The sequence below is a fragment of the Patagioenas fasciata genome, chromosome 12, assembly GCF_037038585.1.
Source record: "Patagioenas fasciata isolate bPatFas1 chromosome 12, bPatFas1.hap1, whole genome shotgun sequence".
Taxonomy (NCBI): Eukaryota; Metazoa; Chordata; class Aves; order Columbiformes; family Columbidae; genus Patagioenas; species Patagioenas fasciata.
Genome location: NC_092531.1, coordinates 19,552,973 through 19,571,741, shown reverse-complemented (window position 1 = coordinate 19,571,741; position 18,769 = coordinate 19,552,973). Strand labels below are relative to the sequence as shown.

Here is an 18,769-nt window from a genome sequence, read left to right as displayed (position 1 = left end):
TATATAGTGCAGGTTGAAGCCCTGCTTGCCTACTTTTGTATTGTCAGAATCTCAGCTGCAGTCAACACTTTGCTTTGCAGAGCCAAAATACCCACAGCAATCTGTATGTTGTCATCCCTGGAGTTAAATCCCTCCAGACAGCGAGGGCAATTCAGGGCTGAACCCATCCTGTGCCTCAGCCAGAGAAGCCCATCGTGAATCATCAGCTTAATGAACACTGTGCTGAGGATTATGCATGGATGCAGGAGGTAGCATTCAAATTCTCCACCAGAAATTAACTGATTGCTTTGGTATTTTTTTCTTTTCATTTTTTGAAAGATGCCAATGAGGGGAGTTCTCCCTGGCCTCAGAGCTCACAGGAATATTTTTGAGTTGGGATTTCAGTTATGTTACAACATTTGATTTGGAAGGGCAGTCTCACCTGCTGCAAACTTTTTGTAATGGAGAAATGCAGACTTACAACAAGGTCAATATCCACACAAATTTCTGTTTAAATTGTCGCCTTTAATTAAATCATTTTGTGTATTTGGAAGACTAGCCAGTTCCAGCAGAGTCTCTTTGAAGGGATCTTTTCCAAATATTAGACAAATGGTTTCATTTTATGCCAGCTGAGCTCATCTCTCAGAAGAAACACAAGAGTGCTTTTTGTTTCCCCTAATTATGGGGCAGGGGAAGGCACTGGGAATGATGTGGTATCACTGAGCAAGGCATGGCATGGGATGCCAGCACCTCGGGAGAGGGCGTTGGAAAAGGACGTGGTTTCTAGCTGTGTAGCACCTTTTCCCTTTGAATAGGGGAGAACAAAGAAATTCTGGATGGAGAAGTGCTCATTGGTTCTGTGGTCCATCTTTATTCTGTCTGGTCTGGAGTCGTCCTGATATAATTTCCAGTGGTTTTGTCCCTTCTAGTTGTGGGGTTATGTCCATTTCCACCAGTTATAAGAATATTCCTTCACTGACTTCTCCTGTTCAGCTCAGATTAGTTTGATCTCACACCATCGGCGATTTTCTTCCTTTCTCTAAAGAAAAATCCAAGCAGGGCAGTTTAAGAGCTTGTATCAGCAGAGAAGAGACAGATAAGAAGGCATTAAAGCACTAGAATAACTGAGGAGAGAGCTCAAAGCTAATACGGGGAGCAGAGGGCTTCTTTCTGCGACCTTCTCTCTGGCCACTTTAGTCTTCAGCATTTCCCAGGTTCCTCTGGTCTGTGGTGGCCGAGTCCCTCACCACTGCCCCAGCAGACCAACAATGTTTAGCAGGGACCAGCGGCTCAGATGGCAGACAAAAGGACAAAGGTCTTGGAGGAAAAACAACTGCCCTCCATTGCTGCAGAATCGTGCAGGAGGGTGGCATCCTTGCTGATAAGGTGGAGTCAAAGACTTGGAAAACAAAGTGACTGCCAGCAGAAGAAGAACATCCTTATTTGTTACCAAGAAAGGAAAAAAATTCTTCAGTCACATCAGTGAAGCAAAGTCCAAGTGTTCTCTTTAATCCTTCTTAATCATGGTGTTGCTGATTAACATTTGAATAGAGCTTCTAATTAGAAAGAAGAGACACACACAAGCTCGCCCTGCTGAAGAGGTGAATTCTCAGCTCCTACCACTTGTTCCTGCCCATGCTGTGCTGATTAGGGCTTGAATGGGACAATGATTAAAGAGGCCACTGCCACTTTGCAACCTCTCAATAACATAGCTGCATTCAAGGATTTATTTTGAACTAAGACTTGAATAAATGTTTTGCAAATGTGAGCCACTCCTGCTGAACGGAAGAGCTTTTAACGACTTCTGAAGCACAATTCCATCTTCTTCCTTGCTTTATCGCAGTGATCTACCTGTGTAGAACATGGCCCATTTGACCATAATGGTATTTCAATTAGGATTGTGGTTGAAGCACATGCATTTCACTTGTTCATCTATTTCATTATTCAAAAAATCAGCTGAAGCCTGGTGAAAACCTGAAAAGTGTGCTATTGAAAAATTACTTCTACGTTCTTGGGAAGAAGTGTTTCAAGTTCATACACCCATTATAGAATTTACTACACTTACTAATCTGCAGTAGGTCTAACCAAAGTCAGGCCTCTGTTGTGCTAGGGACTATCCACAGTCAAAGAAGACCATAGTCCTAATCTCCTAGGAGTTTTTGATCTCTGTTTGAGACGTTTATATCAATCCAATTTTCTATACTTATCCTCATTACAGAGCTGAGGAACAAAATTATCACGATTGACCTAAGCATTTTTGGAAATGAGTGTGCAGCCACATACGAGGATGTCTGGGTTACAGAGCCCTGGTAGATGAATTTCTGCTGCAATAGCATAAGAAATTACAGCTTGCAGCTGGTTTGGTGCTTATTTTACAAAACTTCTCTCACCTCAGCCTCCTCTGCATACAGGTCCATATCTTACAACACTTGGTGACGGTGGCTTTGAAGAAGGGTGCCAGAACCTGTTTGGGTGCAACTGAGGTCCAGGTGCCTGTTCCCCTCTGAGAAGGAGGCAACATCTTAAACCACTGTAGCAACATTCACATGAACCCATCTTTTGGGAACCCTTCTCTCCCAAAGATGCTGATTTAGGGCATTGTGAGACCTCTGGCAGCAAAATGCCTAATTTTTTCCTGTAGCTATTAAGTTAGGGGAAGAGAGATGGCAAGTCTTTTGTGGCCTGCAGCATGTGGAACAGATGCTCTGTGGACCCCTCTGCACTAAATTCCCTTTGTTGTCCTCATTTTCCTAAATAGAACTGCAAAATCATCCTTTTCTTAGAAGACATTTTCATAAATGGAAACCTGACAATATTTTCCATCAAGGTATCCCAAATTAGGCTTTGTGATGCACATGGATTCATTATGAGGAGGCATTGAGCTCTTGTGGCTTGAAATCATTACCAGACTATGTGGAACAGAGGCAGAAGCAGCTGAAAAGGGAGAGGCAGAGTATTCAGTGTAAGATCAATGGATTTGATTCCATTGTGGTGAAGTAGAAAGATTTTACATAAAGATGTGGAAAAAATAATCTATAAGGGATCCTTCACTTCACAAGTGTCTTTTCTGTAGTGCTGGGCCACAGGCACCTAAATAGGCAAAAAAGGCAACTAGCCAGCTTTTTTTTGTTCCTTAGCTCATCACGAAAGCAGTTTCTAATAGGTGTTTGGTGAATGACTTGTGACTGGTAGCGCCTGGGAATGGATATTTGGCTTTTGCTGTGCTGAAACTACCAGCTGTGTCTGCTCCACCTGAAAGCTCTGCAAAAGCACAGTGAGCCCCACATCCCCCCCTCTTCCTGTTTGTAGGCAGATGCCAGCAGCTGATGCACCTCCAGGGCATGTCTTGGGGTGCACTAACCCCTCAGCCTGCTCTGAAAAACTCATCTGTGGCTGCACATCCAGCATCTCTCTCTTGGCTCTGCGACGAGGTGTGGTCTTGAAGGTGCCAGCACAGCTGGAGCCACCAGACAGCAAAGACCTTGACTGTAAATAACAGTGGTTCACCTCCTTGCCATTTATTCTGTCTGGCAACCTAGAGTGTTTTACTGAGTATCATTCTGTTTCTGAAAGCAGGAAAGTGAATGTTGTCTGGGTCTGAGAGTCTCCATCACCCAGATCAAGCTAAATTCAGAGCACAGCCCTCAGCTACAAATCCCTCCAGGGAAATGTCCGAAGCTGAGAAGGAGGTGACCTCTATGGCAGAGAGACTCATCTGGACCCGCCAGCCACAGTGCTGAGGCTCATTAGAGAAGCAGACGGCACTCCCTTAGCCTGGTCCGTCACTTGGTGCCGCAGGAGCTCCAGGTGGCCTCAAATGCTGCAACTGTCAAAGCAAAATGGAAAATTGTTCAATTGACTTGACATTTAACTTCCCACAGCAGCAGCATGGGAGGAAAAAGGAAAAAGAAGGGAAGAAGAGACAGGTAGGAGAGGAAGGGCACAATTTGTTGAAAGAACCTTTTTGAAGGAAGAAGCAAAATAAGGTGGCACCCACCCACATCTAGAGTTTATCTGCAGAAGCCTGAGTTCATGCACTCCAGTAATGATCATCGTATAAATGCAAAGACATCTCTGCCATTTACCAGATGTTTCCTGGATTTCAAGATAGTTTGTTCCTATGGCCTAAAGAGTGACAAACTCCTGCACAATTGCAGCAGAAATACATGAAAAAAGGCCTCGTCTTGGTCCCTGTCTGTCCCCTGAAAGCTTCCCAGCCCTGCTAACTGCATCTGCATCCAGCCTCCCAGCTCTGGGACTGCCCATGCTCAACAACCAAGCTGAAAAAGGAGTTTAGAGAGACCACAATAGACTGGAAACACACCAACCTCTTCCAGATCTGCTTTTGTGAAGCTGGCATTCATCAGCACACTGCCTGCCCAGAGAGGTCCTGGCAACCCGCTACAAGCAGGTGGATCCCCACTGTGATGTCTGGTGCGATGGCAAGAACCTGCTGAGCCCTGTGCTCAGAATGTTACCTCTGTGTGGCTTTGGGGATCCTGGTGTCCCTGACTGAAATTCAAAACTCCCAGTGACTTCTATCCCCTTCCACTAACTTTCTAATGTCCCCTATTATATGCCCTGTCAGGACCAAGGGCTCTTCTTGGATTATTCTACTTATCACACCCAACAACAGCAGCCTTCACTGACAGCTCCTGCTGCTGCAAATCAAGGAGGGGCAGGCAGGAATAACGTCCCAAGGCAATGCAAGGAGAGCTGTGGCTCTGTTCGGATGATCTGGGTCCAGAGAGCAGCAGCTGAGATACAGCAGCAAAGCAGGGAAAGGGAGTTTGGAGTTTAATGCCTTTGAACGCAAAACCACCTAGAGCTGAAAAACTGACAGATCGGTGAAAAATCACTTACTTTGCAATTAGAAATAAGGAGGGTTTGGGGCATGTGATGAGGTGAAAAATTTCTGTCTTAACCATTCTGTGCATGCAAGGATGCTTTTAGTGACAAACTTGCTGTCTTTAGGAAGGAACACATATCCAGCCCATGTTAACAAGGAACCAAATTACTACGCACTGGCACCAGAAGGAGGTATGAAATAAATTGATCAGAGGCACCCTTACTTTTAGAAGTCAAAAATAACATGGCATATAATGTAAAGGACAAAGTTAAGCATTGAAGGCTAGTGACTCATACATAGTATAAATTCAACTGTCATAACAGAGCAATAGCGGAGCAAGTTGCTACAAAATAAAAGACCTGGTAGGCAGCAGTAGGATATTGAAGATGAAGCTCACATAATGATTTTAACCTGTTTTGAAACCTGCTGCCATAGTTCGTTTTTGGTTGCTGCGATTTTATTTGGGTTCATTGGAGTGTCAGATGCTCAGACTCTCTGTGGAGGTGAGGGGTGTATTTAGCTTGTGCTTGTTGTATAACCAAACCACCAATAACCTAATAAATAACTGAACTTTGCTTTTATTAGTTATTATGTGAAACCCTGAGCATATTATGAGTGGAGGCAGCCAGAGAAAGGATGAAACAAGAGGACCTGCAACAAACTAGTGCTAAAATAGCTGCTTTGCTGCCATTTCATTGAGCTCCTTAGGTATGTGTGTGGCATGGTGAACTTGGCGAATTGCTTGGTACAAGGCATTAAAAACACAACAAAACGCCTTAAAATGTCTGGAACAGGATTACAGGTACCTCAGAAAAAAAGCAAATGAGCACACCTCAATACTGGAGAGCATTTTTGTTAAACCCAAGTGCAGCTGGTCAGAAATCCCTATGTAAGGGCTTTGCTCTTGTCTCCTAGTTCTAGGTAGGCTTGGATGCATATGGGGGGGCATATGTTTATTTTGCTGGAGGCGTGCTCCAGGATGGAGAATGGGATGAGAGCCAATGCCTCCAAGTCCTGGCCTTGGAAAGTGCAGTTCCCCAGCTTTGGCATTTCCACGTAGCCTGTTACAAAGAGAAAAGTGGTTAGAGAAATACCAGTACGTCCTACCTGTCATCAAAACTAGATCTAATGGGAGGAGAAGGTCCAACAAAAGTTACTGTGGGTGATCCTGTTGCACATGGGATCAGTTTTTTCTCTCCCATCCTGCTCTTGTCATTGTTTGAGCTTTGCATGAGCAAGAAATAGCAGATCTGGTTCTTCCTTCTTCACAACCAGGACAAGCGAGTGGTCCAGACTCTGCCTGGCCCTGCTGATCAGCTTCGAAGGGGGAAGGTAACATTTTTATCCCATGTCACTTTACCAGGCACGTTTTCAAACCTAATTAAGCTTAGCATTATCATTGTTTTTATCACATTAAGATCCCGCTTGGCTCCCAGCAGCACAGACCACAAAGTCAACACTGCATCTTTAAACAGAAACAACAGATTTTGGTTCAATTAAAAATTCATTAAAATGTAAATTAGTTTGTAGGGTTTTTTTTCTTCTAATGCCTATTCAGCGTGGCACTTGGTGTAAAGTGTTAAGGGGAGGTTAACTCGAAGCACAGAGACAAATTGCTCTCCATATACTCACCCAGTTAAAGTGATCTTGGAAAAGAATTTAACTGTTTTCCCTCATCCACCAGGCTTTCCTCCTCAGGATCTCTGCCTTATTCCAACTGTTTGTCATGATCTTTCTTTGTCTTGCCTTCTTAAGTCTAAACTGAATAATTGACCTTGTTCTGCAGCTTTGTTTTCACTTCTTCTTTGCAATGCTCCTGCAGCTCTTGGGGAATTCTTTTTCCCAACAAGACCTATGCTGAAAGCCAATTGTTTCCTCCCAAAGCCTCTTGGATGTGCCAGAACAGATTTCCTGGATGTTCCCCTTCCAGCGGCTGCACAAGATGTGGTGATTTAACCACATACTTTAAAAATCATTTGTTGTTTCTAATGTGCTATGAAACCACGTGTGAGCATTATTATTATTATTTTCCTTATCGTTGTAAACTCAGTCACTATTGCAAGTTCATTAGGTGTCATTAATTGCTAACAACACATTCAGAATGTATGGTAAATGTAATTTAATTGAGAACTAATTAACTTGTTATAGTTATCTCATTACATGCCAATTAAACTTTTTAACATTCCTTTTCAGTAGATAAAGGAACAGTTAAAATCCCAGGGACCAAATTCAGAGCCAGTGTAAGGGGGGCAGCTTTCCCTTCATCTGTAATGCATTTGCTGACAAGGGGTTTGCTTTGCATCTTGCATTTTTGTAAGATTAAAGGAAACCAAGGGAGTTCAGGTTAATTTAGTGTGTCTCTGAAGAGGCTGAGAACTTGGAATAAAAACCACCTCTGATGGTGGTTTTATGTTTCATGAGAGGAACCAAAGCACTGGGGTCAGGAATTTCTGCTCTGCGGCTGAATCAATCTACAGGTTTCGGTAAGCCAGCCTCCAGTTTTTCCCACATCTGCAAATTTTATGGGGGAATGTTTACTTACTATGCCCGATCCAGAGTCCGTGTAGAGGCATCTCTTGATCCTGAGCTTTGGATCGGTGTCTTTGCATTACATAATTTCAGGGGACTCTGCAAACAAACTCCAGCTGATCACACACAAGAGAGTTCAAGGCAGCGTGATTGACTGTACCTGCCCCCTACCAGCTCTGTGATCAAATCACATTTGCCTAGTTTATGTTTCTCCCCTTTCTCTGCAGGAAAGTGTCAAGCAAACAAAGGAGAGAGGAGTAATGGAGGGGAAAAAAAAACCAGCAAAGCCATGTGAGTACAAAGTGCTTCCTAGAGACACAAAATAAGCAACTGGAAAAAAAAAATGCAGACAATATTGCCTTTAATCTCTAAGATAACCAGGTTCAGTCATCTTAGATGTTACTAGTAACATCTGTGGCTTTAAAAAAAAGAAAATACAAAAATCAACCTGTAGCTGAGCCATTAAGTTATTAAGTTCACGATGTCACTGTAATGTTGGCTTCAAACCCAAAACAAAACCTTTGAAAGCGAGAAGAATTCAAGAAGCTCTCATTAAAGTGAGAGGTGACTATTCTGGCACTATTGAAGTGAAGGATAAAGTTGCTGAAGGGACTGATGACTAATTTCCATTTTTATTTGCTCACTGCAATAATTGTGTGAGAAACTTAGAAAATATGTGAAGGGACAAGCGGGCAGGTTCAGTGTGGGCTGTACAAGGATTTGACCTGAGTGGCTTTCCCCAGATAAAGGAGTTGCTGCTTTTCAGGGATGGAGGGAGAAGAAGTCTGAGAGTGCTACTCTGCCGCAGATATCTCAGTGCAACACAGCGAAAGTCATCTGACGTGAAGTAAACCAGTTTGGATGTAAAGCAACGTTAGCATGGGCCAATACCTTTTATCAGGGTGCAGAATCATCTCCCAGTCCAGGTGCTGTTGCAGGTTCAGGTTATTCATTTATCTACAGCGAGAGCAAACCATGTTCTGCCCGAGCAAGGATATATGAAATAGTGTCAGGAAAAGGAAAATGAAGATAGAGCAGGGAGGCAGGGTGAGCTGTTTGCATCCTTCAAAGCTAAGCAAAGGAGTGCCTGTGAAGATGAACCTTAATTTAAACCACAAGGAAGAAGAGTATTAATGCGACACCCATCTCATGCTGCTTTTCCGATAAGGGCTATAATACAACAAAAGTGGCTGAAGAGGCTTTTCTCAGGGAATTTTCTAACCAACTTTGTAAAGCCAAGAAGGCAAAACTCTTCTGGAGACCTCTCATGTTCTTAGTTCACTGAATCCAAATGTTTATGTGAGTCTTCTGCAGCTATTGTCGTTTAAATAGCTCACGCTCCTCGAGTGGGAAGGGTGGCTGTGATGCCGTGTTGTGGAGGCTACCAGTACATACCAGAAACCTCAAGAACTCTTCAGTATTTCTATCTGTGATGTGCTAAGATGGTAATACTTGCATGGTGAATGTGTTTTTACTGTGTGTTTTTTATGATGTTTTCATTATGTGCTTTTATTATGTGGTTATAAGCTCCTAGAATGGAAACAGGAGTGATAAAGCTTGATTATTATGATCTCATATATAAATGGAGAGTACTTTTTTTCCAGAAGGAATCTATGAATGACAGACAAGCTTGATCGGGATGCAAGTACAAGCATTAAGTCTACTCTTGGAGTAATTAAATCCAGCTCCTCAAGTCAAGTCAAGGTTGATGCTTCTGAGCCCTCTCGAAGTCATTCAGACCCTCAGCTTTGCATGGCTGGAGAGGCAACTGGGAGACTTGGTGCCCTATGTCCCCACAGGTCTCCAGAACCCTCAGGCCACAGGGGACTCCCTCTTTTGAAATCTCTAAAGCTGAAGCAGAAGCTAAATTCAGAACCAAAACGGAGTGGCCCAGGATTTTGGTTGAGATCTTGTTTCTGATGAGGTCAAATTCAGACATCAGAGTCAAGAACTCTAAAGTGAGACTGTGTTCACATTTAGGGCTCATTGTTTTGTGATGTGGAAGGTCTGATGGGTGCTAATGAACACCCTGTGTTCCCCCTTGCTCTCCCCACGGCACGGTGCAGCCTCCTGCCATGCTGCTGCCGGTCCTGCTGCTGACTGCACCCTCCTGACAAAATCCAGGGCTTGTTCCAGTCCAAAGCGAAGGTGAACCATTTTAGTAGCATTTATTTATGGTGGCCAAGGTAACGGGCTCTTCATCAGGAGCTGCAGGGACTCAGCACCTTGCAGAATCAGGCCTTTCAGTGAGTTCAGGGTTAACCTTTGTGCAGTTCCCTTATCCAATGCTGTACTTTATACACATTCCCATGTGCCAATGCAAGTATTCATCAGGTCGATGAACATTGTGACTGGCTTCAGCTAACACAGATTCTGCTTTTTCCTGTGCTATACTGGAGATCTGTTCTTTGCAATGCTCCTTTCATTGTTCACCTACCCTGGAGACAGCAGCTTTCTGTGAAATACATCTCGCAGGCACGTTGGTGTGAACAGAGCCTTTTCTCTTACAGACCTGAGATGGCTATCAGTATCCAAAATTCCCTGCAAAGGCCCATGAATGAGCTGGTGAGACCAGGAGGAAAGCATGGTGTAGGTGTGCTCTGGGAGAGGAAACACCCTGGCTTCCAAGGAAGCAAAAGAATCTTCCTGTCATTTATTTATAGAAAGAAGCAAGGGAAATCTTTCTTGTTCCTCCAAATAAAACTCTCTCATTCCTTAACTCTAATTGTTCAATAATCCCACAAGGAGTGGAGCGTTTCCTCATCCTTTGTAGATTTTGTGCCTTGTATTGTTGCTTGCTAAATATGTGCCAGTGCACCACTTACTGCAGCGTGCAGGCTCGTGATCTTTGCATGGCTTCTTTCCCTCTAGGAATGCCATAAATAAATCACTAGGTCAGGAAGGCTGTTACATGCCTGGGGTGTCTCTCCCCCACACTGGCTCTTTTTCTCTCTCTTACTCCTTCAACATTTGTACAGAGCACTTAAACCTGCCAGGAGCATTATGTGCAGTCTCCCCCTTCTGCTGGTATCTTGCTGTGTGAGGTGGAATTCAGCTGCAGATCAATCATTCATATTCCTCACCACAGAGGACACTAATGATCTAAGATCAGAGAAAAAAGTAATAAATCACATTTAGGCACAAGCTGCACTGAAGTTTTCGTTCCCAAGGAACGTGCTCACCCAACTCACACCTCAGCTTTCCAACGAGGTGGGTTCTCAGGCACGTGGGGCTGCACAACCAGGGCCATGTATTCAACAACTTTAATTCAGGACCCAGATGGGAAGTATGAAACTGAAAATATCCTGTCCCGGCTGTTCCTGCTGTGATTGGGGATAACAATAACCTAAGAGCTTCTTGGATCAAATGTAGGTGATTCCTTTGGTGTTGATCACCAAGAAGCAAACTCCAGGTGAACAAGTTCTGTTCTTGCTCCTGCAGGAGAAGCATTAAAGACCTTTTGCACAGCACTTTTTTAGCTGTTAGATAGAGGGGCAGAGAAGAAAAAGTTGCATTCTTTATGTTGCCCCTTAAGATTTTCTCATTTTTACTAAACAGAACATATTGTTGAATCTCATGTTTTCCTTGCAAAGAAGTTCTCATTTGCAAGGGACCATTTGTGCATGAAATTTTTTTTTTTTCTTTTTTCTGGTTGTTTTAATTGGTGTTGTAATCTGTACATTTTGCAAATATTTAGATCAAAATTTTCCAGAGGACCACAAGAATACCAGGAAAAAGCAAGACAGCCTTCTTGCAGGTTTTCTCAGGCATGCTCATCACTAAGGTGACATTTTCGAATGGTTAGCAGCACTGTCATCTATATTGGTTTTATGACCCTCAAAAAGAGGGTCATAAGGATTTCCCTCCTCTTTCTTTATCTATTCTTGTATTCTTCTCCAGCTCTGACTTCTCACAAGCAGAAACAATCTGAAATCTCAAATTAATCTTGCAAGAAACACCCTCCCATACTTTGTGGTGCCCAGATACAGCTTATTTCTTCACCCTGCATGTAGGATTGTTCAGCCAAACTAGGTAGATTTACCTCCTCGACACAGTTGTGGGGAGTAATTGGGTTTCTCTCAAGTATAGGACAAGATTAATCAAACCCACCAACTTGAAACAGGCCCAAACTAGAGTCAAATATGACCTGTGCTTTAAGGACCATGAAATGCAGACAGAAGTACCGTGATGAAGGTGAACTCTGCAGAAACAAACCTAAAAGAAATGCCACGTTTTAGCAGCTTTGAACTGAGATAAGAGACAAAATTCAAAACCTGATGACGTCTCAGTTTGGCATTTGAAACCTTTATCTGTTTATCAGGCACTTAAAATCTACCATTGTAAGTAAGAAATACTTACCGTTTTGGAATTATCTTGGAGGGATGCGTTAAATTCAAATCACTGCTGGTCAGATGTGAGAAGTGTGAGTGCTTTATACGCACCAAGCACACGTGTGTATTCTGAGTCACTGAAAATATGGCTTTGCTGGGTTAATTATTTCTCCGTGGAGTAGGAAGAACAAGGGTGAAGTGTGTGGGCTGGGGCAGAAACAGGGAACAGGGCAGGTATCTTGTGTCACTTTTGTTTCCAGACTATTAGCAAAGGGCTTCTTTGTTCCTCTGATGACTGTGCAAGAAAAATGCTGCAATTGCAGGTCTGCAGACAAGGCTGAGACAGCTTGGATCAGCCTGGGGTGCCAACACTGGCATTGACCTTCGGGCACTCGGTTCTCCCGGCTGCGAAGTTTTGCCCAGGTCGATGGAAATGCAGCAATTGTCTCCGCTCTTCGAAGCTGAAGTATCTTTCAGCCCTTTCTTCTCCTGCCTTGGGCACCGCAGTGGCATTCAGTATACCAAGGATGAGCAAAACATACCCAGGTTTGAGAAATCCCCCCAAAAGTGGGTGTACCCCCCATTACATATATATATATATATACACATACATATGTGCACACCCAGCACTGCCACCCAGTGGCATGCTAACACAAAAGGCGGGGGGTGCAATCTTTTTTTAGTTTGTTTTGGGTTTTGTTTTCCCCAAATGCCAGGAATACGATCTCAAAACTTCATACAGGCACATACTCAGCTCTGCTGTCCCAGCCATGAGGTGCCCGACTGGGCACGCACACGGCCAGGCTGTGAAGTCGTGCCAGCCGTGCAGCCGCAATTGGAAATATCAACACCTTAGAATCGGGTTCAGATAATGGGCAATTTGCAATTGTCACACATATTCCACCTTTTCCCTTTTTTCTACCTTTTCCCTTTTTTTGTGTGTGCATGGTTAATTGTGAGGGGGAGGACGGCAGACCTTATCTCTTGCGACTAGTGGTGGCAAAACTGAAAAATTGTTTTCATTACCAGGTTGGAAGGCTTTTCACATGCAAATTATCAATATCATTGTGAATGTGGCATTTTTATTAATCCAAACCAGCTTATCTGACCACAAAGAAAGAAAGATCATTCTTGTTTTATATCAAACATTTTGCTCTGACAAGGGTGAGTCATATTTGATGAAATGTTGCATGGATCACACCATTTTTGCAATTTACTGCAGGAAAGAAAGGAATAGAAGGGACTAGTGGATGGTGTTGGATTTGGGAATTTTCAGGTGGGTTTTGGTTTTTGTTTTGGTGGGGGCTTTTTTTTCTTTTTCTTTTTCTCTTCATCATCAAATGATGCCAGTTTACATCAGCATTTTAACTTCTCTACTTCAACATCAAAGGAACTGATCTGGTTTTATAGATGTATTTTTGTCTCTCTATTGTGTGCACTTCTCCTTCAAACACTGGGAAAATAAGGTCACGTTCCCTACTGAGTCCATCCTTTTCTATTGATTTTACTTTCTTAAAATCCTAATAGAGCTTGAAATTAATACAGTCTGATTTTCTTCTCCCTTTCTCGTGAATCACCTTAGCTTTCTTGTTGCTGCTACACCACTCCGGGTATAAAGAAGGCGATGGACTTGCAGTCCTCCTTCCAACAGAATAAAATCCCTGAAAAATCCCAGTTCAATAGAGGATGTGCCACAGAAAGTGATAGACCCCCTCTGATGTGCCTAAATTGAGATTCACTGATATTAGGATATGTCTAAATGCCTCTGCTAGGGCTGCATTTCAGTGCTGTTTGCCTCTCAAAAAAGAACAAACCCTGTCTATGACTAATAATTTGTCCAGGGTTTAGGAGTCCTTTAATGAGACTCACAGCTCCTCCAGGTGAATGTGCTTTAGTAATGGACCAACCTGCTTTGGGATCCCGCTGGAAACTTTTACCCAAGGGTAAATAAAGCCAGGTGAAGAGCCTGACAGCTCTGGAAGTTGCTTGGTTGCTATCACTGTTTCTCCATCCATGAGCAAAGATGCTGGAGTGGTGGTCTCTGATCCCTCGCTCTGCACGGAGACCAGCAAGAGCATTCAGGAGAAGATGGAGGGCATCAAACCTACTGAATCAGCATCCTTCCTTCCTCCTAATGAACTCATTGGGGAGGAAAAGACACTTCATGCTCCTTCAGGGTCACTTGACTTTTGCGGGAGAGGCCGATGGTTTCATTGGAGAAAGCACCTAGATGCAGGTTTGTTACCAATAATGAGGCAATGAAACATCATGACCCTGGTTAATACCAACTCCCATTTCTCATGCTCGTTCATCACATCAGGGTACTGTTCAGCTGTATAAAATGGGCCGTAAACTTTGTTCATTTTGGCTGGCAGATATGATAAAGGTTATGTGTGTTTTGCAGCTTTCCGAATTTGATGGCGAAAGGTCCCCTGAGACCTCTCGCTGCACCAGGTCTTATCATTCGTTGTAGCACAGCAAAGACCTCGCGGGTCATCTTCTCTGTCCCTCCTTTGCTTGTTCAGGAGCCACTACCTTTCTCAATGATGCTTCTCATCTAGATTAAAAACATTTAAAATATGTATTATTTTTGCACGCTCTGTGTATCTGTGCCTTTCATACCCACATCTTAAATTCATCACTTCTCTGCCCGTTGTTTGTAAATGTCCCTAGGTGTTTAAGTCTTATTTTCTGAATCCTCCAAGCTATTGTTGGGGAATGTGACTATTACATATTCCTGATATTTCTCAAAGGTCAAAAGAAAATGTAAAAATGCCATTTCTTTTCTCTTCTCCCTTCAAAGCAGAAAAATGCAATATTGTTCTGGTGCAGTTACTTTTGCCGTTATGTTAAGATTTTTTTTTTCAGTACACCTTATTGTATTTACTGCAAATGTTCTGGATACAGAATTATTTCCTCAAATTATTAGGAACTAGAGGATATAATAGCCTTTTATTCTGTTTCAGAACATATTACTCTACAACAACAGTCTATTTGTGACAGTTTGCTCTCATCTTCCTGCAACCCATCTTACAAATGAGACATAAAATTGAGGCTTTGGACGCTTACGGACCCAATCCTGCAACATTTATGCACCTGGTTAAGCTGAATCATGTGAAGATTCCTAGTGGATTGAATGTGCAGAATGACTAATACTTGAGAAACTATGGCGACAGTTTGCAGTTCTTTGGGATAAAGAGGAATGCATGAAACCAGGGTGTGTTATCTCCTCCCCTCCCCAAATCTGGCCAGAATGCTCTAAAGGATGGACTCGGAGTAAATGCAGAGTAAAATGTTCTCTCCTGCAGTCAGTACCTATTATATTCATTTCTTTCTGCCGCCAGGGTAAGACTCCTGATTGTGCAAAATTTAGCCCCCAGCAGTGCAACAAGATCTCCAGGTTTACATCGCAGAGTCACACTTGGTGATGTTATACAGCCTTGTTAATTGATTACAAAATAATTCAGCGCGCTGCACTGTTCCTGCATCTTCAATGTAGCTTTTCTGCCTCCTCATTCAAAACCAGCTGTACTTCGAGGTCCTGGTCCCTGTGTTTGAAGGCTGAACAGCTGAAGAATGACCTTTCTCTTCGACCTACATCTTTCATAGGAATAAAGCAACAGATGACACCAAGTATGGGATTCAGAGAGCTCTTTGTGCAAGCCCCGAGCAGTGGAGCTTTCCAGTGAAGGGCATCAAGCTTAACTCTCAGCTCACCCTGCAAGGAGGGGTTTGGTTTTTTGTTGTGTTGTTTTGTTTTGTTCATTTCAGCAGCACTTCCATTGACTTACGCAGGAGCAGAGTCAAATCCCAGCATGTTTTTTAAGACAAGCTACTCCACAGCAGGAGCATCTCGGTAGATAGGATGTCCCTGTCCCTGTGAGACTCCCCATCCAGGCAAACCAGCTCCCACCACACACTGAATGATTCCCACACTTACTGCTCAACCTCCATCGAGATTTCTGGTTTTGCACATTTCCACCGTGATTGGCAACTGAAACAGGAAGATCAGACAAAAGAAGCTGAAACACCACCTGGGATGGAGCTGAAAAAAAAGATGCGGGAGCAGATATCTCCATCTGTATTCTCCAGGATGTGTAAGCTGGGAAACCAGCTGCGGTGCAGTGCTCTCGAATCACAGGGGACTGGTGCTCTGCCCCGCTGCATCTCGGGAAACCCCTGTGTCAGTCCCTGTCCCAGTAAGGTCACCTTAAAGCGTGTTTCCCCATCCTCGGGCCAGTCACACTGCTGTGAAACTCCAGAATAGGGTGAGGAAAAGGAGTCCAAGAAGAATAAAACAGAAGGAAAATGAGGCTTTTCTCAGATTTATGCAGAAGGTAAATTATGGGGCTACTTAGACCACCTGAAATCACTTTCTCCCCAGGGGCCTGAATATGCTCTATTACAAAAGCTGCATACGGGACTGTAAATTTGCCATATATACCATAGTATAATTGTAGCAGACTCACCTATGTTGTATTTTTTACCTATAAACATAACAGTGATTTGTTTGTCTCCTCTTTATACAGGAATTTCAGAGCCCCCAGGAAAGCATATTGGCCATAACGGGCTCCTTCCACCATTTAATCCAGATAAACAGAAAATTTTTCTGCTAAACACGCCCTCCTGTACACAAAACTGGTGCTACACACTTGATACGTATGGACGCATCCCCATGCAAAGCACCTCAGCATCCTCGGTAGTAATCACGCAACATCGACAGCATATCACACCCTGAGCAACATACTTTTTGTATTGATGCAAAAAGCCATGCACAGAAGGGAAAATGGCAGCTTTCCAAGTGGCCCCAGTTAATAGCTCTGTTTTGCTTAATGGTGCCTCCCATTCAGACTAAAGATGCTGTTTTAAATATGTAAGCAATTAGTATCTCTCTCTCTCAACACATCTGTGCTTCTTCTGTCTGCTGCATTATAAATCCACTGCATCCCTCTCCGGTTCAGCAGTGCACGTATCACCAGATATTCTGATTTTTCAGCAACTTTCTGGTCTGAAAGAATTATGCTTGCATTTGGAGACACCCTGCCAGGCTGGCCCTGCCTAAACCTTGGCACAGCTGGTCTCTCCTCTCCAGGGCCGGTGCAGGACTAACCAGATAACAGGGATGCAGGGAAAGGATCACTTGGTCTTTTTTTTTTCGGCTGTTCTCTTGTCCAGCCAGTCCATTTTTCCTTATTCCCAACTTTCACACACTTTAATTTCTTTTTCTGGATAGAAACTCCAGCCTTTTCTCTCCGTAACAGGCTATGCCTGTAGACCTGCAGGTTGGTCATAGGGGCCGTCAGAGTGGCAGAGTTGCCTCCAGGTGCCTCGGAAGCAGAGCCCCTTGTGTGGTTTCTGCTTAATAAATTCTGCCTTTTCAAACTACAGCGAGATGTAAAGAGTTGTGGCAGGACTGGTGTAGTTATGATGGTCAATATTTATAATAACGCAAAGAACTTTTTTATTACCAAAATGGGTGTTAACAGTAATAGAGATGGTTGTGATTAGTTATTAATCATCGTTTACAATATGTTTTCTATCCCAAAAGATCTGCTTTATTGCACGCACGTTGCGGGAGAAGGTACAATCACCACCACCGCAAACACGAGTGCGCTTTGTCTTATTTTATTGCAGTTTTTGTCCTTTCGGGGAAAAAACCACTCGCCTGCGCGTTTCCTCCCCCCACAGCCACGACTGACCCCGCCACACCGCGCCGGTGCGCACAAGGCAGGGGCCGCGCCACGGCCGCGCAGGGGAAGCGACAACATAAAGCAAAGCCCGTTCACTGGGGGCACCGCCGGGGGTGACGGGCCCCCCCAAGCCAGGACGAGGGGCAACCACTCCCAGAGCACCGCGGGGACCCGCCGCAAACTTTATCGGCGGGGGGCGGTGGGGGCTGAGCCCGCCCCGTCCGCCCCCTCCCCGCGCCGGGCGGGGCGGGACGGGCGCTCCGCGGGCGCCGAGGGGCGGAGCGGCCCCGCCGGGCGGCGGCGGCGGCGCCGAGCCCGGGACGCGGCGCCGCGTTCCGCACCCCGCGGAGCGGCCCGGCCCAGCCCAGCCCAGCCCGGGAGCCATGCCGCTGCCGTGCCGGGGCTGGACGCTGGCGTTGCTCACGCTGTTGGTCGGTTTCCTCATCTTCGCTGATATCTCCGAGATCGAGGAGGAGAGCGGGTAAATACCCCCCTTCCCCGCCGCGGAGGGGCGCGGAGGGTAGGGGTGCTGGCGGCGGAGAAGGAGGCGGAGGAGGCGGTGGCGGAGGAGGTGGGGGCAGGCGGGCGCCCGGACAGTTTCTTTGTCTCCGGCTTTCCCTGTTTCTTGCCGCGACGGAGTGGAAAGGGAGCTCGCTCCGCTCCCGCGCAGCGCCGCGGAGCCGGTGCAACCCCGGGCGGGATCGCCCCGCTGCCGGGCAGGGAGCCGGGGGGCAGGCACGCCGGTCCGGGCAAGGGGGCGGAAGCTGGTACCGCTCCCGTTAGAGCTGCTGAGATAGCGGTCCGGTTAGGGATGCTGGAGCAGGTACCGGACCCCTTAGAGGCGCTGAGGTACCCGACCGGGTAGGGGTGCTGGAGCAGGTACCGGTCCGGGTAGAGATGCTCAGTCAGGTACAGGTGTGGGTAGGGATGCTGGAGCAGGTACCAGTGTGGTTAGGGATGTTGGAGCAGATACTGGTCTGGAGAGAGGGGTTTGGGCACAGTGCTCAGATGTTACTGATGGAGCAGGTCCCTGAGCGGGATATTGGTGCAGGCAGTCTGCTGGCCGGGGGTGGTGGGGCATGGTGCATCCCGGGGGGCTTGGAGTGCTGGTCTGGATGGGTGTGGTGGAGAGGGCAGGCGTTTGTGGGGATGATGGATAAGGAACCAGTCTGCAGGGTGGGAGAAATTGAACAGGGACCGGTTGGGTGGGGGTGATGGAGCAGGGAGGGGGAGCTCAACCCACTTTTCTGTCCCCATGGGCTGCGTCAGGGGCTTTGTGATCATCTCTTCCTGGTCACCTACAGGGTGTTTACCTGCAGGTGCCCTGCATGGCTGGGGCTAAAGCAGCCCCTTAGTCTGAGGAGAGAAGCAACACCTTACCCACCCCATAA

The 18,769-nt window shown here is 45.3% G+C and overlaps 1 protein-coding gene and 1 long non-coding RNA gene across 4 annotated transcripts in view; one reads left to right on the top strand and one right to left on the bottom strand.

Annotated features, from left to right (window-relative positions):
* Nucleotides 1–483: 483 nt before the first annotated feature.
* On the bottom strand, nucleotides 484–11,826 carry LOC139828953 (uncharacterized). 2 transcript variants are annotated; one of them, XR_011741103.1, is made up of 4 exons: nucleotides 11,717–11,826; nucleotides 8,249–8,337; nucleotides 7,371–7,456; nucleotides 484–3,805 (listed from the first exon to the last, which is right to left on the bottom strand). It is a non-coding gene; the product is annotated as an uncharacterized lncRNA (long non-coding RNA). The 2 variants fall into 2 exon arrangements; XR_011741102.1 differs by lacking the exon at nucleotides 8,249–8,337.
* Nucleotides 11,827–17,671: 5,845 nt separating this feature from the next.
* Nucleotides 17,672–18,769, top strand: part of ST8SIA2 (ST8 alpha-N-acetyl-neuraminide alpha-2,8-sialyltransferase 2) — a 31,983-nt gene continuing 30,885 nt past the window's right edge. For both annotated transcript variants that reach the window (XM_071814004.1, XM_065847473.2), the window contains exon 1: nucleotides 17,672–17,859. In XM_071814004.1, coding sequence (XP_071670105.1) covers nucleotides 17,762–17,859 — 98 coding nt within the window. In that variant the 5' untranslated portion in view covers nucleotides 17,672–17,761. The remainder of the gene's footprint in view (nucleotides 17,860–18,769) is intronic.